The sequence below is a fragment of the Chrysochloris asiatica genome, unplaced genomic scaffold, assembly GCF_000296735.1.
Source record: "Chrysochloris asiatica unplaced genomic scaffold, ChrAsi1.0 scaffold00044, whole genome shotgun sequence".
Classification (NCBI taxonomy): Eukaryota; Metazoa; Chordata; class Mammalia; order Afrosoricida; family Chrysochloridae; genus Chrysochloris; species Chrysochloris asiatica.
In genome coordinates, this window is record NW_006408562.1 from 19,972,112 (window position 1) to 19,999,485 (window position 27,374).

Consider the following 27,374-nt stretch of genomic DNA (forward strand, 5'->3'; position numbering starts at 1 on the left):
GATGACGTCAAGTGTGGCAGCGGTAGTGAGGTTGGCCCAGGATCAGACATTATTTCATTCTGCTGTGCATGGGGTCGCTATGAGTTGGTTCCGACTCGATGGTACCTGACAACAACAACAACTGTTAGCAGAAGCGATTGCGGTCATTTTCATAACACCAAGTATTTGATTTGTTGAATTTGAGACTTGCAAGCTTTTCTATAAACCTTCACTCAGTTCAAAATAAAAAGTAAAAAAAAAATAAAAATAAAAAATTGCAGTACCAGTAGTAAGCTAGAAATGACTCCAGAGATTGACGAGCTAAGGAACTCAGGGAGGGAGGGGTTTGCTGGTGTACCCTGGAGGTTTGCTCATTTCCGTTCGCATACGTTTAGGGCTGTGATCCATTTAGGGTTTATGCATGGTGTGAAGTGTGGGGGTCCAACTTTATTCTTTTGCTAACTCTGTATCCATGAGGCATCAAGCCAGAGATACAGATCTAGGAGAAATCGTAAGTATCTGACATGATGCTAGGGACTGGTTTCTGAAAGGGTGGAGGCTGATGAGGCAGGACTGGAATCTATGGACGAGCCTTCCAGGTGATCCTGTCCCACTCTGAAGGTAGAATCTCTTCTTGTTCAGGGACACCTCAGGTCTGCTTCCACTGGAATGACTCAGACCCACCCAGATCATCTTGGATGATGTCCTTTACTGAAAATCAGTTGATTGTGGGTTTTCATCACTTCTGCCAAACGTTGTACCTTTACAGAAACACCTAGCTTCTTGTTGTGGGCCACCGAGTCAGTTCCAGCTCACTGAGACCACATGACATGGAGCAGAACTGCCTCGTCAACTTTCCAAAGCTGTAATCTTGATGGGAGCAGATCACCCCATCTGTTCTCCCTCAGAGACGATGGGTGGGTTTGAACTATGCCTCCTTTCGGTTAACAGCTGGGTGCTTAACCATTGCACCACAGAAAGACCATCCTATTGGAGACTGAACGGTCAGGGATTGTGAAAGATGTGTATTTGTCCTGGGCTTTGAGACTGGGAGATTCTAGTAAGGGGGAACACACGAGTTGGTATTCTCACACTCATGACTGGTGTGCTGGTGGTGTGCCATGGAGTTGGTTCCGACCCATAGTGACCCTGCACAGAACTTCCAAGGCCTTAAATCTTCATGGGAGCAGAAAGCCTTATCTTTCTTCCTGAGAGCACCAGGTGAGCTCGAACTGATGATCTAGTTGGTACCAGAGCCCAGTGGGTGTTGTTACTGAGTAACCTTTCTCTGAACTCCAGCTCTCAGCATCCTTCTCTGAAAAAACTAGGTGTAATGCTTGTCATGACCGTCTGCCACAGTGCAAGGAGATGATGTTTGAGGATGCATTTTGCAGCCAGTGAGCACTATAAATATGTGGTGGTGGAAGTTGTGAATGGGACTTTGGGGTAGTAGAATAGAGGTTGGACAGACAAGCACTCTGACTTTTGAGGACTTGGTATAACATTGCATTGTTAATTAGAAAAAAAAAAGCAACATTCTTTGGACGTTAGCTTAAAATGGGCTAACATGGAAAGACAAAACCATGCATATACTGTCTTTTGAAGTAAAACAATGCGTGTGTCATACGGTTTTTTGCAAACTACAACCCCTTGCTCATTAGCTTCCTATGCATGCTCTGCCTGCCATTTGCCTGGGAACATACTTCCGAGGGCACATTATATGTGGAAGTTACAGGAGTTATACTCCGGTTGTAGCAAAGATGACTGTAACTGTGGCTTTGGGCCTAAGCTGACCCCATGGTAAGCCGTAACTTGACCCCTCACAGGAGAAACCCCTGCTTCAGAGTGTTAAGATACTTTGGGTGAAGGAGAACCATGTATTATAAACTTTCTCAGCACAAAGCCATCTTCAAAAAGGATTCCATGTGTTTCCATCATGGCCTTCGTGGCCAGTTGAGTCAGTCACTGAAGAAAGAACAGCAGAGGGCGCTGGACACATGCAGTATGACGACACATTTCCTGTTTCAAGGCTGTGCTCTACATCCCAGGGCCATTTTGCCAAGCCAGCTCTCCCATCAGCATTTTGAAGGAAATGTATTCCATATGCTCCAGAGTCCCTTACGCTTTTGTCACTGCAGTGCTATTCTCTAAATGGGATTTCGTGTTTGAAGTCATTTAAAAGTATTTTTAGTAGATATTTTGTGCTTCATAATGCTAAATTTTTCTTGGTTTGTTTTCTTTAAACACACAGTCTATATCATCTAACACATGTCCTGAGGTGAGCGTCAAAGGGAATCTTGGATCTAAGAGGGAAGGTCTAACATACTGGGCATATTGGCTGGAGGCAGCCAATTTCTAGTTACAGAAGTGTAGAATTGGTATCCCTCCGCTGTGATATCTTGGGCTGCTTAAAACTTGGCCATAGCGACCCGGTGTAGGGTTTCTAAGGAGCAGCTGGTTAGTTTGAACTGCCAACCTTGCAGTCTAGTGCTTATCCTTCAGTGCCACACCAGGACATGGCACACCCTAATCCTCTCCCATCCTGCCCTCACAATGTGTGCCTGTAGAAAGAATGGAGGAAAGAGAAAAGGAACAAGAATAGAACCAAATTTCCTCCTAGGATATATAAGGGGCCTCCAAAGGTTTCTGGAAATTTTCCATTATCTTTTTTTTTTCCATTCCATTTTGTCCATGAACTTTTGAAGCTCCGTTGTATTTTTGTGCTTCTTTCTTTGCAAAACTGAGTTCATGTTCCGCTTTTACCTACCACCATTGCCAGCTGGAACCTTGGTGTAGCACTCTAGAATAAACTCTGGACTGCAAGTTCCTTTGAACTGCAAGGTCTTTGGTTCAAATGCACCAGCCGCTCCTCAGAAACTCTATGCAGGGTCCCTATGAGTCAGAACCAACTCTACGACACTAACACTAACACTTACCAGCTGGTAGCATGGTGATTTCCATACAATAAGCCATGGACTGTGGACCACAGCTCTGTGCTTCAAGCCTTCCAGCCACTCCTCAGGAGACAGATGAGGTTTTCTGAATTTGCAAAGATTTGAACCTAGGAAGCTCTAACACGGTTTACATCTATAGTCGGAACTAAGTTGAAGCTGACTCGACGGCACTTAGGCATTGTCAGCTGGCGAGGATTAAGGTATTTCACAAAGTGTCTTCAGAAGAGAGAAATAAATTTAGAAGCAGGCTACAGCTTGCCATTCTTAGGATAAATAGATGGTGTTGTCAGCTTAGAGCAGAAGCTAATTGAAAAATGATGTGTTTGTTTTGTTTTGTTTTTAATGAAAATAAGCTTCTTTTAGAACCATCGTCTCTTTGGCATGTCAAAGCATGGACTAGGTTTGATCTGCACGCGTAGCATGTTGGACCGGGCATCATCCTCTGGAACAGCTGCTGCTTGTAGAAGGGCCCCAAAGTCACCTTAGTTTCGAGCTCTGTGATTTGATTTCCTTCTGAACTCTTGTTTCTGCTAAGACTGCGTGTAGCCTTCACCCACGACGTGAAGTGTTTACCACCTGGAGGAACAAAGATTGAAGGAGTTAACACTTTTACCTTTCATCACTTTCAGTTTATTAATTACTTTTTTCTTTTACTTTCTCTTTAAATTTGCGTTTAAAAACTGCCCTGAGATTTGCCTCTGTCACTCTCTCTCTTTCTTTTTTAAATCTCATTAGGCAATTGAGGTTTGGTAAGGTTCATTTCTAAGTTAAGACATTTCACAGTGTTACTGTGCTGTGGACGTGGGACCCTGTGTCCATTAGACTATGAACTCCAAGAGACCAGGAAGGTTCTGCCCACCAGGGATTAGAATTAGCTCGATGGCACCTACCAAAACGACTGGTGTATATAGGAGGTGAATTGTAGCTGGTTTGTATTTTGTATTTCATAGGCATTGAATTAAGCATTGATTATGTTATATTTTCTCTTTCACTGTGGAACCACTCATGTTGAGGTCTCAAACACTTCCATAGGCATTGACCAAACCACGGCCCCAAGGGACTGTTCCTGCACTGGGTCAAACTGTTTGCGACTCTTGTTCAGTAAGCTTTGCCAACTCTGCAATTCAGCTGCATCAGCTTTGCCCTCGTTATTCAGTGCCCAGCTTCTGCATGCATGAGTAATTGACAGACCATCACAGCTTGGCAATCCAATGCACCTTAGTCTTCCAAGTGACATCGTGGGTAACCTTTAGACACACCGTGTCTCTTATTACAATTGTTCTTTTTGTTTGGATGAGCCATCAGCCCGTCAGTAGAACCTTGACTTGCTCCCGTCACTGGCAGAGCTGCAGTAGATCCTGTCTTTCTTAAAGCATTTTCGTTAGCCCCAGAATACCTCTCGGGCCAGTAACTAAGAGTGTTCAGTCTTCAGATTGTAATTCTGACTCTTTACCCTCCTTGAAGTCTCCTTTGGCTCAAGTGGACTACTTGGTAGCCCAATGGCTACCTCTTGCACCATGAACATGAGAGTTTGGAGGGAGGAGGTTCAGTCTGCCACCCAGCCTTTCCATGCGCTTGCATTGTTCCCCACTTTCACAGATGGCCCGTGTATTTCCATCCAGAATTCTAGTTTCCCTAGCCCTGGGCATAGCCACTGGAATCAGTATTAGGATCCTGAACCCTGGGTGCCCTTTGCTTTCACCAAAGTCACTTCAAGCTTAAGTAGAGTTTGCTGTCAAATGTAGGTTGTAAATGTGGGCCATTTGCTCATCCCTGCACCAGGTGGGAGCAAAAGGCAGTTGAGGAAGACGGCATTCTTTGATGGAAGGTTTAACTGCCTGCCAACTGCATGGATTTGTGGTCCAACTTCAATAAGAAGCAACAATTATAACAGAGTCATTTGTATGTTACGTGGAGCAAGGCTGACAGGACACTGGGCAGCTAAGCCATTGGAATGGCCTTTTGCTTGAACCCTTTTTGGAGCACATGTTGTTCAATGTGATGAATGAGGAGAACTGGGTTCAAGTTCCAACTGTCACAGTGAACTCTGGGACCCTGGATAAACAGCCTCTGAACTCCATTTCAGTTCCTGTAAGAGCAGCAGGTGTGCGAGTCCAGTCTAAGATCCATTCAGCTCTAGAAATCCTACATACATTGCAGTAGTGGCTTGTTGCAGTTTTCATGGGCTTCTCGAGAAGAAGCCAAGCCTTGTCCATCCTTAGAGCCCCTCAGCCTAGTTCATGCCTGACCCTCAGTGAATGTTTTCCCTTAGTGTTATTTCAATCAAGGAAAGAAGGGAAAGGCAAATTGGCTGAAAAAATGAATGGGAATTCACCCTTGGGATTAAGTTGCATAGGGTTCTCCAACCACCAGATATGCTTCTGGGTCCCGTCCCCGTCCCAGAGAGCAGGGTGAACACTTCCCCAGCATGAAAAGCAAGGATCCTGAGTTCATGGTGTCATTACTTCATTGGACATAAAATGCCTAGGTGGAGCTTGACTCGAGTACCTGTCAGCATTTTTTGGTAGCATTGGTGCTACCATGAGCACACATCACATCAAGGCGTGAGCGAGACCCAGGTCCACTTCTCTAATGGCCAAACATACACCAACAACAGTGCTGCTTGTCCCAGCTCACTGTCCATAGGATGAGGCTTGGAACCCCTCATGGAGAGGGACATGGAGACATTGCATTTGATGAAAAGCAGCCAGCTCTTCCTTCTCAGAGTCAGCAGTTTCATCTCCAGTATATAATCATCGAGATCAGAACTCCTGAGCCATCTCCTAAAGTTTCATGTGAGGCCAGGATCTAAGAAAAGGAAGAGAAACGCCTTTGAATCGGAATCGATTTGACAACAACTAACAACTGTGTCATGTATGAAACTTGAGGACCAGATGCCCTAAATGCCCTGACAGTAATTTGTATGCCTTCTTCAGAGTGGTCATCTGAGGAGGAAGGCAAACCGCCCCCTGATTTTCCTGATCCTCTTCTTTTCCCTTTAGGACCATTTGAGAAGCCAGTAGAGTGCAGAAGATGTTGTTAGTCATCTTCATACAAGGGAACTGTTAGATATGGAGCAAACTCTGCTTGGCTGCGAAGACCCTGTATCAAACTGCTAGTGGTATGGAAGAGCAGGAAAGAGCATTTATTTCTACACAGAGTAGGGACCCTGGAAATTGTGTTGCTGTTAGGTGCCGTCGAGTCAATTCCAGCTCCTAGTGACCTGTGCACAACAGAGCCCAACACTGCCTGATCCTGCGCCATTCTCACAACTGTTACATGTGAGCCCATTGTCGCTATCACTGGGGCAGTCCATCTCATTGGGAGTCTTCCTCTATTTCTCTGACCCTCCATTTTACCAAACATGATATCCTTTTCCAGGGACTGGTCCCTCCTGACACATGTCCAAAGTATGAGAGATGAAGTCTCACCATCCTTTCTTCTGAGGAGCGTTCTAGCTGTACTTCTTCCAAGCCAGAGCTGTTTGTTCTAGCGGCAGTCCTTGGTACTTTTCAATATTCTTCTCCAACACCGTAACTCAGATGCATTATAATGCCCAGGGTTAGGAGTTTAACCAGTGATCTGTTCATGAGCTCCCTAAGTATTGTCTGGTAGACTGGCATAGTAAATGTGAGGGTGCTGCTTGTAGAAAACTCTGTATTATGTAGAAAGTAGCTGAGATACTGGTGCACATGAACAAGAGCTAGAAGTATGTTCTGTGGACTCTGTCCAGTGCATTTGGCTGATCCGGGTGTCGTTTTCTGCATCTCGGTCTGAGCAAAGAGAAAACACAAGGTGTCGTCCCCTGCTGGCTTGGGTGTAAAATAGGCAGCATCTGCTTGGTTACCAGTCCTGATTTGCTTGCTTGTTTGGAAACGGCAGTCGGTGTAGATTGGAGCAGGGATGAAGTCCTCCAGATCTGTGGCATCAGGGACAGAGGACATGTCATGGACCAGGCTGCTCACCTGCCAGACGAGTCCAAGCATCTTTCCAAGCAGGGCCTGCAGAGACCACCCAGATGTGGGACTCTCGTCCATCAGCACAGAGTCCTCAGTGTGTCACCTGCTGGATTGTGGAGCAGCCCCCCAGGGACCTGAAGACATCACTTGACAGGGAGAGACGTGAGGAGGCATCTTCAGGACTTGCTTCCGATGCTTTCTTATGCAGCAGCATCAGAGGAGAGGCCCCACACAGTGACGTGGAGTTACTCACCGAGATACACGAGCCTTGCCTCAGTGTCTCATCTGTGCTCCTAGTGCTTCCCCTCTTCTCCATCCCCTCCTCACTGACTAGGAGACTTGCAGCCCACACAACGTGCCTGTGTTAGCTTGGTTCTGCTTCCTCCTTACCAGTTGACGTTGCCTTAACTTTGACTCAGTAACCCCCGAGTAGAATTGGGCTCCACAGCGTGTTCAACAGCTGAAATTTCAGAAGTACATTCTGAATCTTCTGAGGCGCTTCTGAGTGAATGTGAATCTCCGGCCTCTCAGCAGCGAGCATGTTCACCATCTGCACCATCCAGGGTGCCCCTGAGAAGCATGGAACGAAAGCAGTCTGGGCTCCTCTTTGCAGTTATTGCCGCATTTTGAAGGTGGCGAGGGAAGGGTTAGGAGGCCTTTGCCTGGCTCTGAGGCGTTGCTTCCAAACATGGGAGGTACCTGTGACTGGCCTGTTGGGTATGGGTCTGGAGGAAGAATGGACACTTGGGCACTGCCCAGGCCTTGATCATTTCCACTTGGTGTCCTCTCATATATAACACCTGTGACTTCATGTGTTCCCCCTCCTCTTCAAAGAGCCATCTCCTGTGGCCAAGAACAAACAAAGCGAGTGATGGGAAAAAGTCAGTGTTTGACCGAAGACATGGACTCTTGCACCCACCTTGGGCTGTGATGAGACTGGTTCTAGAAGTATCCACACTCCTCATGCCCTGTTTCCATGCAGTGGGAACCATTGTGCCCCTTTGCTTCCATGCCTTTGGTTTCCAGATGGGGAATCTGAGGTCCTGAGGGTGGCGGGGGGAATGACCCCAGACTGCAGTTTACTCTTAATGGGATTTATCTGAAACAGTGACAGTCATTTGAATGAGAAACCTTCTGGCATGCACCAGGCACAGAAGACAAGCCGAATCCTCTGGATCACAGTTAGAAGGCAGGAGCCCTGGTGGCGTGGATTACCAGCTGCTCTGCAGAAGGAAAACGAGTCTTCCTGCCCCTGTGAAGATTTGCAGCTTCTCAGAGCCCCGACAGGGTCACCATGAGTCAGAGCTAACTTGGTGGCACTCCGCCACCACCAGTTGACTGTTCAGAAGACAGTGACGTTGAGAACAATCCTGACTGCTTCATGCATCATTCTTCAAAGGCAGGATAACAAAAGTGGGCAAGGGACCAGGATTGGATCCATATATCATTACAGGTTTAAAAAGGTTCCAGGGTTGGCTCTAGGTTTTAATTACGAGACTGTGTGGTGCTGGGATCAGCTCATGCAACCCTGAGTCCTAGTTACAAGGTGGTTATAAGATAACACCAGGACTCCAGCCTTGCGCCCTTGGTTTACTTGGGTCCACTTCCTTACTAACCAGCAGAGACGCCTATGGGGCCAAGTTTCCATCACATAACTGGGTGACAGGGAAGCGACCCTACCCTAGCTTTTTTCTTACTATGGCCAAACATCAAGTCTATGGGGATCTTCAGTCTCCAGACCCAGAGAAATTGAGGGCTCTCACTAGGCCCCAGTTTGAGCTGTTTGTGAGCCTTCTCCCTGTTTTGTTTCGCCGCATCATTTACTCTAGTCTTGCTTTCGTGGCGTCTATTCTTTTTCTCTGTAAATGGTAACATGAGGTATATTTGACTATTTGTTTTGATGCTTATTATGCCCCACCCCCATCCCGCCCCAGACCCGCTCCAGTGTCCAAAATAGCCAAAGTGGAATTCATGAGAATGCTCTGCTGTTAAGATGTTTATAATCCAAAAGAATCCCTTGTGGGGTGTTTTGGAGTTCTTTTTCTTTTTATAATAAAATACTTTGGATGCCATTGTTTTACATTGGAAAGGCATCCAAGTTCACACTGCAGCAATTGCAAAGCAATGCATTATGGAGAATTTGTAGCGGCTCCAGGAGCCAAGAAATACTGGCTCCGGTGTCATTAGCAGGATCAAAGGAAACACAGTAGATGTCGGCAGAGAGACGTAAATAAAGCAAGAAGTGTCGATAAAAGTCGTGTGCCCGAAATGACATACAGAGAAGCCCCTCTGTAAGGCAGCTCCTATGTTAAGAGGCCTCCCGCTAGTTGAAGAACCCATTTTGAGTGGTTCCAACTCCTACCAACCCTTGTAGGATTTCTTTGGAGCACAGCGGCAGGTGAGTTTGAACCGCCAACCTTGTAGATAGCAGTGGATACTTTTCCTACCACTTAGCCCTTTTCTTTCTTTTTTGTTTTTGTTTCTGAGGTTTCTTGTTGTTAAGTGTCGTCAAGTTGGTTCTGACTCGTAGCAACCCTATATAGGGTTTCCAAGGACTGAGTGGCTGGTGGGTTTGAACCGCTGACCTTGTGGTTAACAGTCCAGTGCTTAGCCTTCAGTGCCACACCAGGACTCCAGTTTTGAGGTTTAGCAGCTCATAAATTCACACTGAGACCCGCCCCATTGTTCCAAGGTTATAAGCCTTGTCTGTGAAATCCAGCAGTTATAATTTATATGGGTTTCTGCGGAAGCACGTTGTAAACATGAAAAGTCTGCAGTTTAACATAAATTTGAACAATGTAGTTTTAAAAAGAGTCAGCTACATCAGAGACAGACTGCTGGGCTTGTTTTCGAACTGTTTTCCCCTTCTAGTATTTCAAACTGCCAGTGACTCGGAAATAAGCCACATTCAGATCTGGCTGGTTAATCACGTGTCCTCTCAGGATCTTTTATTGTCCAGATTCCATTCTCCCGAAGAGAAGGATCTGAAAATGGGGCTAAACTTTGTGCCCTTAGTTGCCCTTAATCTACCACCATCTTTGCGTCTGTAGAAATAATTCTGGAAATGTTGTTTTTCTTGATCTGCACACCAACTTATTTTGTGCCTTCTCATGGTCTTTTTTTTTTAAATCAGATATCAACTTGTAGTGTCTTCTTTCTCTGTGTGTCTAATGGGCCCCTGCCATTAGGGAAAAAAGTCCCCAAACCAGAGCTCTCATAATTTCTGCTAAACCACTGGATAAAGTGACAGGCTCTTGGGGTGGGGGTGATTTTCAAAAAGCAAAGGCCCCAGCACCTCCTCCCCTCAATGCATTCCTTAGGAGTCTGGCAGTTGAGACTTAAGAAAATCCTACCATCTGTAAAATGGGAACATGATCTTTTCTACGTGGCTCAGCATCTCCCTTCTTCCCTCCTTCCATCTCTTCTATGCATACGTTCCCAAAGGTTTTTCATTCATTCTAGGAGTCTTGGTGTGGCGCTGTAAGATAAGCATTGGACTGCTAACTACGAGGTCGGCTGTTTAACCCCCCCCCAAAAGCTCCTCGGAAGCCTTACACAGAGTACTGTACTTACTTAACAACAACATCAGTATAGGGCCAGGTTAGGGCCAGGGCCCGGGGATAGAAAGTGAACACAGGCCCTCATTACTCTTGCCCCTTGGGGCTCACAGTCCAAAGAGGCTTATGCCATCACATGAACGTATGAGGAAACGTCAACAAGTTTTTGGGGAAGTATGTTATCATTTCATTCCATTTTTCCATGCACGGTTTTTTAAGCTCTCTGTAGAATTCCTCCTTAAGGAAACAGTGATGGTGTCAGTGCCTTCAGGGGAAGGCTCCATGTGACAGATGCGGGGAGAGGAGCAGGGAGAGGAAGAGCTGGGCCAGAGAGGAGGGAGGGTAGGGCCCACGTGATGACCTGTTCTAAGATACAGGGATCTGAACCATGATAAAACCCGAAGTCCCTGACTTCCGGAGGGGAAGAGTGGGGTCATGGTTCCTATGAGGAGTGGGTCCAACAGGCCTCCTCTCTGCAGTGTTTTACCCACACGGACACCAGCCACCTTGCACGGCACTCTCTGCAGCTCACAGTGGCCACATAGAACCCACAGATTGGACTATTACGTGGTTTACTGGGGGAGGAACACTACAAAGGAGTCCAGGTGGCACCTCGGATTAAGTGCTGAACTGCTAACTGAAAGATTAGCCACACGGAGGGAGAAAGACGAGACAGTCTGTTTCCGTGAAGATTTACAACTTCTGAGTCCCCGGGGAGTAGTTCTTTTTGCCTACTCGGGAAGAGGCGACCATTCAGGATCCTGCAGGGATCTGGACAGCTTTCCCCCTCTTAGCTGACAGGCAGGCAGGCCATTGCCTCACACAGCCTCTGCCCCATTCAAGCAAGGCAAGTGGTCGAGCCTGGGCGGCATTCATCTCACACTGCCTGGGGCCACTGCTGCTCTTGCCACAACATCTTTCAGCATCTTCAGTGTTCCACCTCTGTCCGTCTCCTGGGTCTATGAGTTTCCCAGCACAGGGACTCAGCCCCAGGCTCTTCTTGATGGTAGTGAGGTTTCCGCCCACCTTCTGTGGAATAGTTCTTTTGATGAAACTGGCCAATCCCCTTGATAGGCAATAGGCACCTTAATTTGCATTGTCACTGTCCAATGTAAGAATTATACATACCTTGTTTGCTTGTTGTGTTGTTGTGAAGTGCTGTGGAGTCAGTTCCGGTTCATAGCGACTCTGTATAGGGTTCCCGAGAAGCGGCTGATGAGCTTGAAGCACCGACTGTGCAATTCAGACCAACCTTACAGTCTAGCACGTTAACCCACAGCACCACCTAACAAATTATCTAAGGAACCCTAGTGATGCAGAGCACTCAACTGAAAAGCTGACATGAACTGCAAGATAGGTTCAAACCACTGGTTGCTCCTCAGAAACTCTGAGTCTAAACCAACTCGATAACACTTAACAAGTGGGCTGCTTGCTGAAAAGAGAAAGATGAGGCCATCTGCTCCCCTAAAGGTTTACAGCCTCCGAAACCATGAAGAGCAGCTCTACCCTGTACGGAAGGGCCACTGTGACTAGGCATCACTCAATGGCAGCGGTGGTGGAAGAGCCCATGGCAAGAAAGGCCACGTGAAATCGTTTTACGGCGCTGCAGGATCACTTCGAGGGTTGTAGGCAGAGTCCAGCTGGTGAGATGTGTGCTTTTTGAAAGCTCTCTTGGCCGACGTGTGGAGAGTGGCCCCAGGAAGGCTGGAGAAGGGGTGGGGGATGGTAGGGAGCAGGTTCACAGATGGAGGAAAACCTTGTGGAGTGCATGTGTGTACAGTCACACACACTCACACACACATGCTCACACACTCATACTGTCACACAGACACTCACACGCATGCTCTCACACACGGTCACATGTACAGTCAGTATTCTCACACTAACACTGTTACATGTACATTCATGCACATGCTCTCATTTACACTGTCACACGTGTACATGATCTCACATGCATGCTGTCACACACACACACATGCTCACAGTCATGCTGTCACATGTACACTCTCACACATACTCTCACATTCATGCTCACGTGTATTCCTACACATGCTTTCACACTCACTGTCACACGTACACTCACGCACATGCTCCCACAGTCACACTGTCACACACACTGACATGCACATGCTCACATATCCATGCTGTCACGAATGTTCATGCGTACATGCTCACACACTCACATGCCCAGTGTTCACATGCACATGCTCACACTGGCACACTGTCACATGCATACTGTCAAATGCACACCTTGTCACACATGCAACTCACAAATGGTCACACATGTTCATATGCTCACATTCACATGTGGTTACATGCACACAAACATGTTCCCACACACATGTTCACACAAGTCGTGCCATTACACTCACACATGCGCTCACAGACACCCATGTGCATTCTCACACGTGTCACACAAGCACACTCACTAGCATTCGCTCCCTAGCAGAGCATAAGTTCAAAATACTTTTTTCCCCTTTGGAGTGGGGAGTGAGTGAAAGACCCACAGGAGCACATGAAATGTGGAAAGTCGCCCCGGGTGGGTTAAATTCCCTCACATACAGAGACAGACCTGCTTTCAAGGTAATGGTTTTGCCTGCCTCTTGGCTAGTTCATCACACCTTGGCTCCCAGGTGGCCTCTGAATGTCTGGTCTCAGCCTATAGGTGCTTAAAGCATGACTCCTGCTGGTCTGTGGACTTCAGCAGATGGCTCCGTCTGCTACTCACCTCCAGCCTCCTCATTCCCCAACTCACCCAGACCTTCAAGAGCCCACCTGGCCCACCCGCAAAGCCAGTCGCTTTAAGAATTCTCAAGTGTGTCCCTTCCTTCCTCTCATTCGCAGCATCATGCTCCCCATCTCATGCCAGGCCCACACACATCAGCCCGCACGCAGCCTCACCCAGCTTTGTTTCCTTGTGGGGGCGGGGCTCCGTGATGCCCTCAAACTGGCTCCTGCTGATTTGTGTCACCTTTGATACCCTCCATGACAGACTCACCTCAGAACAGTTTGTCTTCTCTAGTTCCACCTGTGGAGAGGGATGCTGAGTGGCATACAGCTCCCGAGGCCATGAAGAGTGACCACAGGGACGTTCCTCAAAGTCAGGGATTGCTTTTGCAATTACAGGTCCACGTCAGGATCTCTGAACATGTAGTTACATACTAATCAGGCTTAGGGTATTTGAAAAGTGGAACGGATTTGAATTTGTAAAGTCTTAAAGGAGCTCTGGGGAAATAATAGGCTGTGCTTTGGGCTGCTGATTACAAGGATTCAGTTCAAACCCACCAGTCACACCAAGCGAGAAAGATGCGGCAGTCTGCTTCCGTAGAGATTGTTAAGTGCAGTCGAGTCGGTTCTAACTCATAGCAACCCTGTATAGGGTTTCCAAGGAGCTACTGGTGGATTTGAACTGCCAACCTTGCGGTTAGTAGTCCAGTGCTTATCCTGCAGCAGCACACCAGGAATCCAGCCTTGGAAACCTTATGGAGCCATTCTGCTCTGTCCTATAGGATTGCTATGAGTCCTAATCAACTTGAGGGCAGTGGGGTTTTGGGTTTGGAAGGGGAAATTCAGCCGCTGAGTTGAATCTGTCTCAGAGCAACCCTGTAAGAGTTTCCCAGGCTGTAGTCTTTGTGGAAGCTGACGGCCATGTACGTCTTTTTCCCCATGGAGCAGCTGCTGGGTTCAAACTGCTGACCTTTCAGTTTGCCCCAGGACCCCCAGCATTCAGCATAGGTATACATAACCTATATTTCAGCCAGGTTCAGACTAGCTACTGGAAGTTCTCGATAATGTGTTCTGAACCTTGGAGTCCAAGCAGAGTTTGTAAATATCATAGAGGGAGATAATAGACTCAATCATGTTGTGAACTAAGGGGTTTTGTCTCAGGACTTGGGAGCTATTTGGTGTCCAAGGCCAGAGGTGGAGAACCTGCAACCTTGAGGATCCTCCCTACCTGCTGCCTTGTCACATTTGTCTTCATGCCCCCTAGTCCACTGGGCCCCCTGGCTCCTCTTTGCACAGCCCCAGTGGGGTTTTTTATCCACTCATGAAACATTTACTGATGAGTGTTCAACTGCTAACCCCAGGGCCTGCAGTGTGAATCCAGCAGCTCTCCCGCAGAGGAAATTTCCATGTGGCATTCTGATTCTGTAACAATGTCAGCCTGGGAAACCCTGTGGTAGCTCTGGCCTGTTCTATAGGGTCACTGAGAATTGCACTCAACGGTATGGCTCTGGTTTTTTGGGGGGAAGCAATTGTGGTCTAATGCATCAGACTGCAAAGTCGTTTGAACTGCAGTATCAGTGGTTCAAGCTCATCAGCTGCTCCTTGGGTCGCTATGGGTCAAAATCAACTCTACGGCACTTTACAAAAACAACAATTGTGTTGGAGAGCTTGTTTCTGAGTGGAGGATCTGACCACTGCTCACAGAAGACTGTCATCTTGTCCCACAGAGAAGGGTGGTACTGTCTCAGGCAGTTAGGAACCCACCACTTTGGACCGGCTCCCACCCATCTACTCACTCCTCAGATCACTAAGTACCTGCCTACAACCTGCTCCGCCACTCCCATCACTCGCCAAGCCGCTAACTGCAAACACTGCACTGTGGCCTCCCTCCAGAGCCCAGGTCAGCCGTGTGGTCAGCGTGTTGGCAGTGGCCAAGCCCCTGGGTCATAGGCTCAAGACCTGAAAGCGTTTCTCCAGGAATGGCCGTAGGTCAGAGCTGGAAGCCTTGGCAGACTCACACATGACTCTTTTGTCAGCCCCGCCCCTGCAAACTAGGCGCAGTACAAGGCCAGAGAAACCCCTAAATCGAGCCAGTTCTGCCTGTCCTTGTTGATGGCCCGCCTTTACCTGCATCTGAGACTGCTGGGAGTACCAGAAGGGGCAGAAGGAAAAAGGAGGGTCAGGGCAAGTATCGGAGGGGGTTCGAGTGAAAATGCAAACCGGTGAACAGCACCACTTGGTTGGGTTGGAAATAAGTCATATTCACTATCAATGGGCTCATTACACAGATGGTATCTGTTTCTCTCTTCTAGTGAGGAGTGAGAGAGAGTGCCAGAGAGATTACAGACCATTCAGAAAACTGCTCAGTACCCTAAGGCAGTATTCACAATAGCAAGAATACATTCTGCATTGAGGACTGGTTAAAATCTCTATATCCATATCTATATTCATCCCAACACCTCTCTAGTCTCTTCTGCTCCGGCAGAAATCTGATATCACATGGAAAGTGCTAGAAGCTGGCAAAGAGTCCCTGGTTTCAGACCATCTAGACAATAAACAAGTCCATAATACTAAGGCAGCAGCTTCTGTAGAACCATCTGTTTCAAAATAGCCCTCATTCTGCTGACGAAGGCGAACGCTTTGTTGACTGGAATTTGTCCTAGTTTCCTGTAGGCCTGTGGCTCCACCTGCTGGCAGATATAAATAGTGGGCTGAAACTCCTGGTGGATGTTTTCCACTCAAAGAAGAATCAGCTGTAGCCCAGTGGTTCTTAGAACGTGGTCCGAATCACCAGGGAGCTCATTAACATTTCATTGGCCTGGACTCCACGCCAAGCCAGTAGAGTGAGAAACTCTCTATGTATATTTTGAAGGGCTCATATTTTAATTGTTGTAAAACATATACTGTATTTTTATGCAAACAACACGCACATGGTGCATTTTCTCTGCACACTATGTGCTTTACGGGCATGCACACATTGTGTTTGCGGGCACCTTTTATGTACAAATGACAGCATTTAACACATTTGCCAATTACATTAATCATGTTGTGCGACCATCCCGAAAGGTTTCAGTTGTCACAAATTACTCTCTCCTTGTTTTCTTCAGGCAGTGTAAGCGCAAAAGAAAAATCTGTAAGAGGCTGTCTGATCCGCCATTACAGAGATGCCATTTGGTATCAAAGGGTATTTCATTGTTGATGTTCTATGAATTTACAGTGTGGTCTAGGGTAAACATCCACAGTTGTAACTTTGACTTTGAAATGAACTCCAAATTGCCGCTTTGAGGAAAATGGTGACAGAACAGTTAGGTAAGGTCTGCCAGCCACTCGGAAGGCTGTGAGAAGACGCGACCTGTAGATTCTCTCCCCCCACGGGGCCTTGAGCGGACCACCCAGGTAACACGTAGCACAGAAGTGGAGTGTTTTCAACACATGCCCGGAGCGATGTAAAGAAACCTACCTGGACTTGTGGGTCCTAGAGCTCAGCCAGCAAAGGTCACTAGTAAGCCCACCTGACCTTCAGAAACAAATCCATCACCATCAAGTAGATTCCAACTAATAGCGACCCTATGGAGGGCTTCCAAGGCTGCACCTCTTCATGGGAGCAGATAGCCTCGTCTTTCTCCCCCGAGAAAGGGTTTGAACCACTGACCTGCAGTTAGCAGCGTGATACCTAACCCACAGCACCACCATCCCTGCCTCTTTCATCTTTCCTGGTCCTCGTGGTGGACACTTTATTTTCTGGGGACACCTGATATGCAAGGTGGAGGTCATCAGTTGAAATCCACACAGGTGGCTCTGATGGGAGGTGATGTGAAGAACACTTCTTACCCGAGCCCAGTCTAACAGAGCAAACCAGAAAACGTCATAGGGGCCAGATTGAGGGACATCCTCCAAGATACCTGGCCAGCACTCAAGACTATCACCGTCATGAGAAACCGCCACAGATCAGAATAGAGAAGAGACATGGCAAGAAAGGACACTGAGGTCTATTGGATTGTTGGGTCCTCAAACAGAAAGATGACATCAGTGGAAAGAGCGGTTGCAGGAAAATGAAGTCTGGCATTTAGCTAATACTAGTGTACCAAGGTTTGATTTCTTACTTTGGACAATTTCCGATTGCTCACGCACAGTCTGAAATGTTGACAACTTCTGTCAGCGATTGATGACTGCCAGTCTATTGCTGTTAGAGGTCAGGGGAGGTGGCTGACTCTTGAGTGATGTGGGAAAGGGGAGAGTGGCTGGAAGGGGACATGAGGGGACTAGTAGGGCCTGGAAAGACTCGTATCTTGGTCATACTGGTTGTTTTTTTGTTGTTGTTCTGTGCCATCGAGTTGGTTCCAACTCACAGCAACTGTATATAGGGTTCCTGAGAGCAGCTGGTGGGTTTGAACTACCAGCCTTGTAGTTACCAGTCCAGTGTTTATTTATCCTTTAGTGCCACAACAGGCTCTATAGCATGTGGAATTGGTTACGCATGTTCAGTTCCTGGGAATTAATCAAGGTGAACACTTCAGAGCAGAATGCAGAGGGAGTGGTGACCAGTGGGGTGAGCTCGTTCTGGAGATCAGACCCAAACCATGAGCCCCAACACCCAGTCTAGTTGCTATCAAGTCCATTCTGATAGGCGGCAGGCCCGTGTGTGCCAGGGTAGAACTGAACTACATCAGGTCTTCAGTGCGGATTTTTCACAAGTCGAACCTGAGGCCCTTCTTCCAAGGCACCTCTGTGTGGACCCAACTGCCTGACATGTTGTTGTTGTTGTTGTTAAGTACCGTGGAGTCGGTTCCGACTCATAGTGACCCTGCACAGGGTTTCCGAGGCTTTCAATCTTTACAGAAGCAGAAAGCCTCATCTTTCTCCTGCAGAACAGCTGGTAGTTTCAAACTGCCGACCTTGAGGTTAGCAGCCCGATTCGTAACCGCTACCGGAGCTCAATATTTTAAGTTACTCAAATTGCTAACTGGATTATACTGAGTTGATTTTAAGTAAGCTTTCTCAATTAAAGATCCTCAAAACAAAGCAGCTGGTGGTAGTTGGTGTTGTTAGGTTCTGTCTAGTCATCTCTGATTAATTGTGACCCCATGCACAACAGAACAGAACAGAACAGGGGTCTTCCTCTACTCCTGATGCCACGTTCTTCCTATATTACAGTTTCATGGATTATTTGCTCATCATACAGATTGAATAAGTATGATGAAAGGATACAACCCTGGCACGCACCTTTCCTGATTTTAAACCATTCCGTGTCCCCTCGTACTGTTCAAACAGCTGCTTTATTCGTCTATATACAGATTCCTCAGGAGCACAATTAAGTGTTCTGGAATTTCCATTCTACGCAATGGTATCCACAGTCTTTTAAGATCCGCACAGGCAAGTGTGTTTGCATAGTCAATAAAGCAGAAGGAAACATCTTTCTGGTATTCACTTCTTGTAGCCAAGATCGTCTGATATCAGCAATGATATCCCTCATTCCGTATCCGCTTCCGAATCGGGCTTGAATTTCTGACAGCTCCCTGTCACTGCAATCGTTTCTAAATTGTCTTCAGCAAAATTTTATTTACATGTAGTATTAATAATATTGTTCAATGATTTCTGCATTTCCCTTCATTCGCCCTTCTTTGGAATGGGCACAGATGTGGATCTCTTCCATTCATTTGGACAGTTGTCTTCCATATCTCTTGGCGTAGATGAGTGAGTGCTCCCAGCGCTGCATCGGTTTGTTGAAAGATTTCAGTTTGTAGTCCATCAATTCCTGAAACCTTGTTTTTCTCCAGTGTGTTCAGTGTAGCTTGGGCTTCTTTCTTCAGCACCATCGGCTCTCGATTCTGTGGGCCTCGAGCTGGCTGGCCGGCAGTCGGTACTTCATGGTGCAGTGACTGTGTATTCCTTGTGTGTTCTTTCGAGGCTTTCACTGTGCCATTCAGTATTTTACACATTGCTGTTGCTAAGTGCTGTGGAGTCAGCTCTCACTCATAGCGACCCTGTAAAGACGTTCCGAGGCTGAACGTCTCTGTGGGAGCAGAAAGCCTCATCTTTCTCAAAACCAGTGCCCTTGTGGCTTGCAGTCCAATGCTTATAGTATAGAGCCACTCCACTCCCCATTTTGCTGGTCTCTGTCTGGTGGTGGTGATGTGCTGTGGAGTCGATTCTGACTCATAGTGACCCTGTAACAGGGTTTCCGAGGCTGTAAATCTTTACAGGAACAGAAAGCCTCATCTTTATCCCAGGGAGCAGCTGGTAGTTTCGAACTGCTGACCTTGCAGTTCACAGCCCAATTCGTAACCACTATGCTACCAGAGCTCCTTAAGAACTCTTCAGTACTGCAACCGGAGGCTTGAATTTTCTCCTCAGTTCTTTCAGCCTGAGAAATGCTGAGCACGTTAGCCCCTTTTGGTTTTCTAATGCCAGGTCTTTGGCACATTTCATTAGATTACTTTGTCTTCTGGAGTTGCCCTTTAAGATTTTCTGTTCAGCTTCCAACTGGAGCAGGGAGAAATGACTCCAGCTAAATGAGGTTGATCTCCAGTTCCAAGTTCCTCATTTTGAGGTCCCAAATATTGTTTCAGAATGTAACAGTTCCCACTACTGCTGATTTGATGGGTTGAGGAATTAGCAATGTGAATGTTTTCTCTCTCAAGTTACATCTAGATGCTACCTTTCTGATAAACAGTAATGAAATATCCATTTGTATGAAAGTTATGATGTTTTAAGTTAATTTCAAGCTAATGCTGAAGACACGTAGATCCATGATAGAAGGAAAGAATGATGATGCCTCCTTATAATTAGTGATTCAGAGTGAAGTGGTCTGACTGCCCTAAGCACAGTCACATGATGGCTCTGGGATTTCCACAGCCATCCTTTCAGAAGACTGAGTATTGGAAACTTTGCCCTTCATGGAATTTTCATAAAGTATCAGCCAAGAACTGGAGTCCCATGATGCTTCCCTCGCCGGACAATAAAAATGTATTTCCTGGGTTTGTTGCTGGTTTTAAAGCTGTCGCGTCCTTAGCTTCCTAACTGAAGGGGAAGAAGCTACCGTCCCAGCGTGACGTGACTTCTATTACATTAATTTCACTGGATGGTTTCGAGTGCTCTTTAGACAGGGACTTGCTCTGTGAGTACCAGAAAATCAAACGTCCCTATTTACAGGATGCTGAACAGCTGGAGGTGAATGACAGTCAACTCTTATCTGAGAGCATTGTCCTTCCTTCCCATGGATAAAGTGCAGAGATGGCTGCATTATACATAAGGCTGGAGAACCGCAGATTTTCCCATCCAGAACCACAAGTCAGTCAATCTTGTGATCTCGCTGCTGAGGCTATAATTGAGCTACATCGTCTTTTGCTGAGGTTCTTTGAAGCATGCTCACTGGGTTTTGTTTTGTTTTGAGTAAAATTGAGAGCTGACCTGCCTTTACAGGCACACAGAGGCGAGCTCATAAATACTCCTTTTCTGTACCAAGGTCGTCGAACGAGTCCAACTCACCCAGGCGGGCGTGTGGTCAAGGCCTGATTTTACCAGCGGATAAAAGGTCTTGACTGGGCACACTAGCATTCCCAGTGACTGAAAGACCCCAACATGTTGTGAAGGTTAATTACCTTTTTTATATCGATTTTATAGAAGGCAGATGCTTAGTAAGTAGCAACCCACAGTTGGTACAAAATGTTGAATGGTCTTCAAACTGCAGTCCTTTACAAAGTCACTGTTTTGTCATTTTACTTGATCCCTCCCCAGTTAGCTAATGTTACTAGTTAACTTGTGTTGGTTAATAATTAAGTTTCCTAGCACTGCTCTAAAAGAAATACCACAATTGGGTGGCTCAAGGGGCAGATCCGTCTTTCACCTTCTCATTCACTGCTGTGGAGTCAGTTCCGACTCATAGCCACCCAAGAGGGCAGGATAGAACTGTGCTCTAGGGTTTCCAAGGCTGTACATTTTTCTGGAAGAAGACTCCCTCATGTTTCTTTCATGGAGTGGCTGGTGAGTTTGAACCGCCAACCTTGGGGTTAGCAGTTCCATTTTCACCGTGTAGTACCTGTTGGATTCCTCGCCTCCGTGGCCTTTGCGTAGTCCTGTCTTCCACGTGTGCTTGCCTGTCTGCCTGCAGTGTACTTCCCTCAGCTGTGATTGGGTTAGGACACACCCTACCTACACTGACAAGGTTCTTTAGAGTGACAGAGAAAACCTTATCTCCAAATGGGATCACTGAGCTACTGGAGTCAGTACACCAACACTTAGGTTTGCCAGACACCGTTCAATCCATCACAAGGGTACTAAAAAGTAGGCATTTAATACCTGCTTTTGGAAGCAGAAAAGCAAAGAGCCCTGGTGTTGCTATGGGTTAGGTGCTGGGCTGCTAACTTCAAGGTCAGCAGTTCAAGCCCAGCAGCTGCTTCACAGAAGAACGATGAGGCTGTCTGCTCCCGTAAAGATTTTGTGTCACAAATCTGATACGATGTCACTGTCCGTCAGGACCAACTCCATGGAAGTGGGTTTGGGTTTCCTTGGCGCTAGAGATCCAAATCCGAAGAGCAGTGCCCACTTTGTGTACCACAAGCCTGGCACTCAACTCCCGTAAAGTCCCAGGTCATCAAACCCTGGGTTCCGCAAGGGACCAGCGCCGTCCACTTGTCCAGTAGCCCCCATCACAAAGCATATCAGTGGGTGTCCCGCTCCTTCCAGGCAGGGCCGGGCCCCCAGTCCCCAGTCCCTCTGACAACACCGCACCCACAACAGCGCCAGGGGGCTGTGCTCCTTGAATCCCGCAGCTGGGGATGCGCCTAGCAAAGGTGAACACGACCTGAAAACACATTTTCCCAAGGGGAAGCCCTGATAAAAGATGCCTCCATGGAGAGAAGGGATGGATCATGTGACACAAGTGGTTTTAAGGGTGGGGGGCTGGGAGACAGAGCACCCAGAGCAAGGGGCCCAGCAGGAACCTTGTCTGTCGGGGGTCACTGGGTGTTGCCGGAGGCCCAGCTGATGTGAACTTGCTCTTTCTTCCTGTGATCTCAAAGATGCAGTGACGGTTGGGGTGAAGAACGGTGTTCCGAACCGCAGATGCAGCAATGAAGTCATGCTTCCATCAGCATGATGCATGACTACTGCAGGATGTCAGATGCCCATAGAGCCAGCCCTGCTTAGAAACCTGGCTTCTGCGTGTTGTTGTCATTGTTATGTCCCAGGCCCTCTGCAGCACTCTGGGAGCAGTCATGTCATTAGCAACAGCATTGCCATAGGCTGACGACCTGGGTTGGACCTTCTTATTTTTCTCTTTTCAAATCCCACCATTCCCCACATATCCATGAAGAGAAAGGATGCTCTGGGTGTTAGCTAAAAGGTGAGGGATTGTGGCAGGCAGCTCTGCTTAGTGTATTTGTTGTTGTTGTTGTTAAGTTCCAATGCATAGCAACCCTGTATAGGGCTTCCCAGGAGCAGCTGGTGGGCTTGAACCTCCGACCTTGTAGTAAGCAGTCCAGTGCTTATCCCACAGCACCACACCAGTGATGGCAAAGTGCAGTGAGCAGATGGACATTCAAGTTTTTCTTCCCTCCATCCTGCTGTTGGGGCCTTAGATGTGTCCCGGATACTCCGAGCCTTAGCTTCCTCATCTGTAAAATTGGGAGGGAAAGCCAAATGACATGAGGCACCTTGGGAGAACTCTGTCACGAGCCAGTTTTGTTCCTCGTGATGTGAGTTTTCCTCCTTCACACGTGGCATTTCTTCTGTCAGCTCAGAACTGAGTTCTCCTCGAACGCCCTTGAACGAGTCCACAGAACATCTCTGCTGGCTGCTTGTTCAGAGCTGGGGCCCAGGAACCTCCCAGGCTGCCTCCTCTAACCCCTCCCTGTTCCCCCTCCCCACCCCACCCCCCACCCCCAATGGAAACATGAATTCTCAGGCTTTTTCTTTTAAGGAAAAGCTGATGAGAACACCAGAGGGAGTCTGAACGCTTGCTGAGCTTCCATGGGCCCGTGCCCTGGCCACGTCATGCTTGCTTCTGATTCGGTCCCTGGCCAGTTCTGACAGCTCCCTGGCCCATCTGGGCTGGTTGTCAAATGCTACCTGACACTCAGAAGTACTGTTGAGTAGTCTTGCTGGTAAAGGATAAGCAGGATTAGGCTATCAATGTGTAAATCCATTTTAAGCAATATCCTAATATTGACTCTGATTTATGAGTTTGTTGTTTCAAAGCATTTCTCGTTTTGGACAAACAGAAATTCCTCTACAGATACAGTATGTGGTAGAAACTGCACGGTGAAACTTGTATCCTTACAGTATTTATAAAATCTTAATGATGACAGTTTCCTAGGCGCCTGCAATGTGGTTGAACATCATCTGTAATGAAAGTTGACAAGTGGGCATATTTCACTCCTTCAGACTTACCAGAAGTGAGTGTAGGGCTAGGTCTACACTGTTCTCTCTGGGGTGACTTGTGGGGATAGACCCATAGGCTTCAGAAAATGAAATTCTCCCATGATCCCAAAAGGTGAAGCAAACCATTTATGTACAAGCCTGAGGTTCTCTCCACTACATTAAATTCCAACTCATAGCGACGCTGTGCACAACAGAAGGATAACAATGCCCAGTCCTATACCATCCTCGGACTCCTGGTGTTACACTATAGAATCAGCACTGCGCTGTGAACTTCAAAGTCACCAGCTGCGCCTCAGAAACCCTATACAGTTCAACTAGGAATTGGAACCCACTTGATGGCATTTAACGAACACCACCACCATCCTCACAGTTTTTGGAATGCTTGAGCACATTGTTGCTGCATCTCACTGGGACACTTCCAACTTTTCTGTAACCCTCCACTTTACCAAGCATGATACCCTTCTCCAGGGACTGCTCCCTCCCAACAATCTGTCCAAAGTACAAGAGACAAAGTTTCACCTGTTTTGCCTGTTAGGGGCATTCTGGCTGCACGTTCTCACTGGACAAAGTAGACAGATTTGTTTGTTCTTCTGACAGTCTATGGTACTTGCAGTATTCTTCTCCAACACCATAATTCAAATGTATTGACTCTTCTGTAGTTTTCCTTACTCGTTATCCAACTGTCAGATGCCTGTGAGGTGATTGTAAACACCTTGGCTTGGGTCACACACACCTGAGTCCTCAAGTTGACGTCTTGACTCTCTAACACTTTAAAGAGGTCTTTTGTAGCAGATTTGCCTAATGCAATACATTGTTTGATCTCTTGATTGCTGCTTGCACGAGTCTTGATTGTAGATGCAAGCAAAATGAAATCTTTGATAGCTTCAATTTTTCTCCATTTATCATGTTATTTATTGGTCCAGTTGTAAGGATTTTTGTTTTCTTTACATTGAGGTGTAAAGCAATCCATATCGAAGGCTGTGGTCTTTGATCTTCATCAGTAAGTATATTAAGTCCTCTTTGCTTTCAGCGATCAAGGTTGTATCATCTGCATATTGCAGGTTGTTAATGAGTCTTCTTCCAATCCAGATGCCATGTTCTTTTTCATAGAACCCAGCTCCTTGAATTATCTGTTCAGCATATACATTGAATGAGTATGGTGAAAGGATCCAACCCTGGTGCACACCAGTCCTGATTTTAAATCATTCGGGTAGCCCCTTATTCTCTTCAAATGACTGTCCCTTGGCCTATGGGCAGATTCCTTATTAGCACAGTTAAGTGTTCTGGAATACCTAATCTCCACAATGTTATCCGTAGCTTGTCATGTTCCACACAATCAAAAGCCTTTGCAGAGTCAATAAAGCACAGGTAAACATTTTTCTGATGTTCTCTGCTTTCAGCCAAGATCCATCTGACGTCAGCAGTGATATCCCTAGTTTGACTTCACAGTGTGGAAGCAAAACATAAAAAGCGTGTTACCCTTTGACGATCTTCTTTTTATTCCCCGCTGTCTGACAGCTGAAATTCCAGCTGCGTACTGGACAGGCTGACTTTCGACTTGACATTGCCTTCTCTGACGTGTTTTCCCCATGGTCATGATGATTGTCGTGCCAGTGCATCTGGAAGCCACTACTAGTGACAAATGAGCAGGTCCTTTGCCTTCTAAGTCTAAGCCATGTATTCACCCACCCTCTTCAGCGAGGCCAGTGCTTGTGGAGCACTTAGCACTGCCATGGGCAACGTGGACCTAGGTGGTCTGCTGTAACGGGCACTTTGGAAGTCGCAGGCAGATGTCATTGAGTGAAGTCTGTTGGATGCCTGCTGTGTGCCCAGGATAACACTGACCCCCAGGGAGCCTGGAGAAGAGCCAGGACGGATCCGTTCAAGCTGATGGTCTCAGTGAGAGTTAGAGGAGGCCACCCCAGCTGCCTTGCTTGACCAAGTGTGTGTGTGTGCATGTGCGTGCGTGTGTGTGTGTGTGACTTCTGCTTTAACCCACAGGAAGGTGCAGGAAGGCGGACAGAGGGCTTCCACCTAGGCTGTGAGATTAGATGGGCCTGGGAGAATGAGTGGACGTGAGGCTGATATGATGCACAAACCATCCAGGAGGATTTGCAGTGAAAGCTGAGAGCCTTTTTGCTCCACATGCTTCTCCGTGTCAAATTTGACTCAGCGACATCAGTAACAGTCCTGCCCAGTTGCCTAGTAGAGGAAATCAAGGCCATGGACTATCAGTTGTTTTTGTATTGTGGTGTTGGAGGAGAATACTGAAAGTGCCACGGGCTGCCAAAAGAACCAGCAGATCTGTGTTGGAAGAAGTGCAGTCAGAGTGCTCCTTAGAGGCCAGGATGGCCACACTTCGACAGTCATACTAAAGACATATTGTCAGGAGGGACCAGTTGCTGGAGAACGATACCATGTTTGGTAAGGTGGAGGGTCAGAGAAAAAGAGGAAGACCCCCCAGTGAGATGGATTGGCAAAGTGGCAGCATCAGTGGGCTCACGTGTGGCAACAATTGTGAGGTTGGCCCAGGACTGGGCAGTGTTTTGTTCTGTTGTGCATAAGGTCGCTGTGGGTCGGTACCGACTCGATGATCCCTAACAACAACAACAACAACAACAATGGCTGACAGGGAGGTTTTTTGTGTCACGATTCACGAGCTTATATTATTGTTTTGTTGTTAAGTGCAATCCAGTCGGTTCAGATTCATAGCAACCCTCCGTGCACAACAGAGCGAAACCTTGTGTGGTCCTGCGCCATCTCATAATTGTTGGTACGTTTGCGCCCGTCGCTGCTGACACTCGGGCACTCCATCTCACTGGGGGTCTTCCTCGTTTTAGCTGACCCTCCACTTTATGTCATATCATGTCCTTCTCCAGGACTAGTCCCTCCTGATCTCATGTCCATAGTACCAGGGACAAAGCCAGCCCATCCTTACCTCTAAGGTACACCCCTGGCTGTGCTTCTAACCCTGATGTGTTGCTTCTTCCAGCAGTTCATGGTACTTTCAGCTTTCTTCCCTGACACGATAACTCAAATGCATCGATTCTTAAATTATTATAAACCGTATTTCCAGCATGTTTGCAGCTCTGAAACTCTTTTCCACCATTATTTCGACAGTGGCTTACAGCTCTTTGACCGTCATATCTGTATTTTTGTCTGCCTGCTCAGATACCGACCAACTTGGTAACCGCTGTTCCCTGGGGCCCAGGACCCCATGTATGCCTCCAGCAGACCCCTTTCCTGTTGGCTGGGAGGGGAACGAGCAGCCAGAGGCTTTTTAAGGGGAACAAATGAATGAGGGGGGTTGGTAGGGAAATCAAAAGTCGTGACAAGTTCTTTCTGGGCGCAACAACAAAACAAAAGCCCAAGCCTGAGACATTACAAGAAAGTTCAATGGTGATCGTTATGGATCAGGGTGGAAGGAAAAATAAAAAGCGAACGTTGTCAGGAAGCCTCAAGATGAGCTCAAATAGAACTGGGGGCGGCACCACACTAACAATATTTACTTGATGTTGAAATTTACTATTGACAGCTGAAATTGAACTGTGTTTGTTGTGTTTCTGTTTCGTGTTAAGCTCAAGCTGACACTGACTCTACCTCCCGGCCCCCCACCCCAAGCATCCCAGCGCACCACTGGTCTGTCCACGTCGGAAGGACGGATGGGCCGAGTTTGATATTTTCCCTTTTGTACTGTCACCACAGGAAATGCCAGCAGTAACCCACCACCCTATGGGTTTCACCTCTCACCAGAAGAAGAAATGAGGAGACAGCGGCTTCACAGATTCGATGGCCAGGGCCACGGCACCGCATCATGA

At 47.2% G+C, this 27,374-nt stretch overlaps 1 protein-coding gene across 1 annotated transcript in view; it reads left to right on the top strand.

Annotated features, from left to right (window-relative positions):
• The window catches only part of RHBDD1 (rhomboid domain containing 1), a 116,154-nt gene extending 88,780 nt beyond the window's left edge, over positions 1-27,374 (top strand). Inside the window, exon 6 of the mRNA XM_006861930.1 lies at positions 27,262-27,374. Within this exon, the coding sequence (XP_006861992.1) occupies positions 27,262-27,374 (113 nt within the window). The remainder of the gene's footprint in view (positions 1-27,261) is intronic.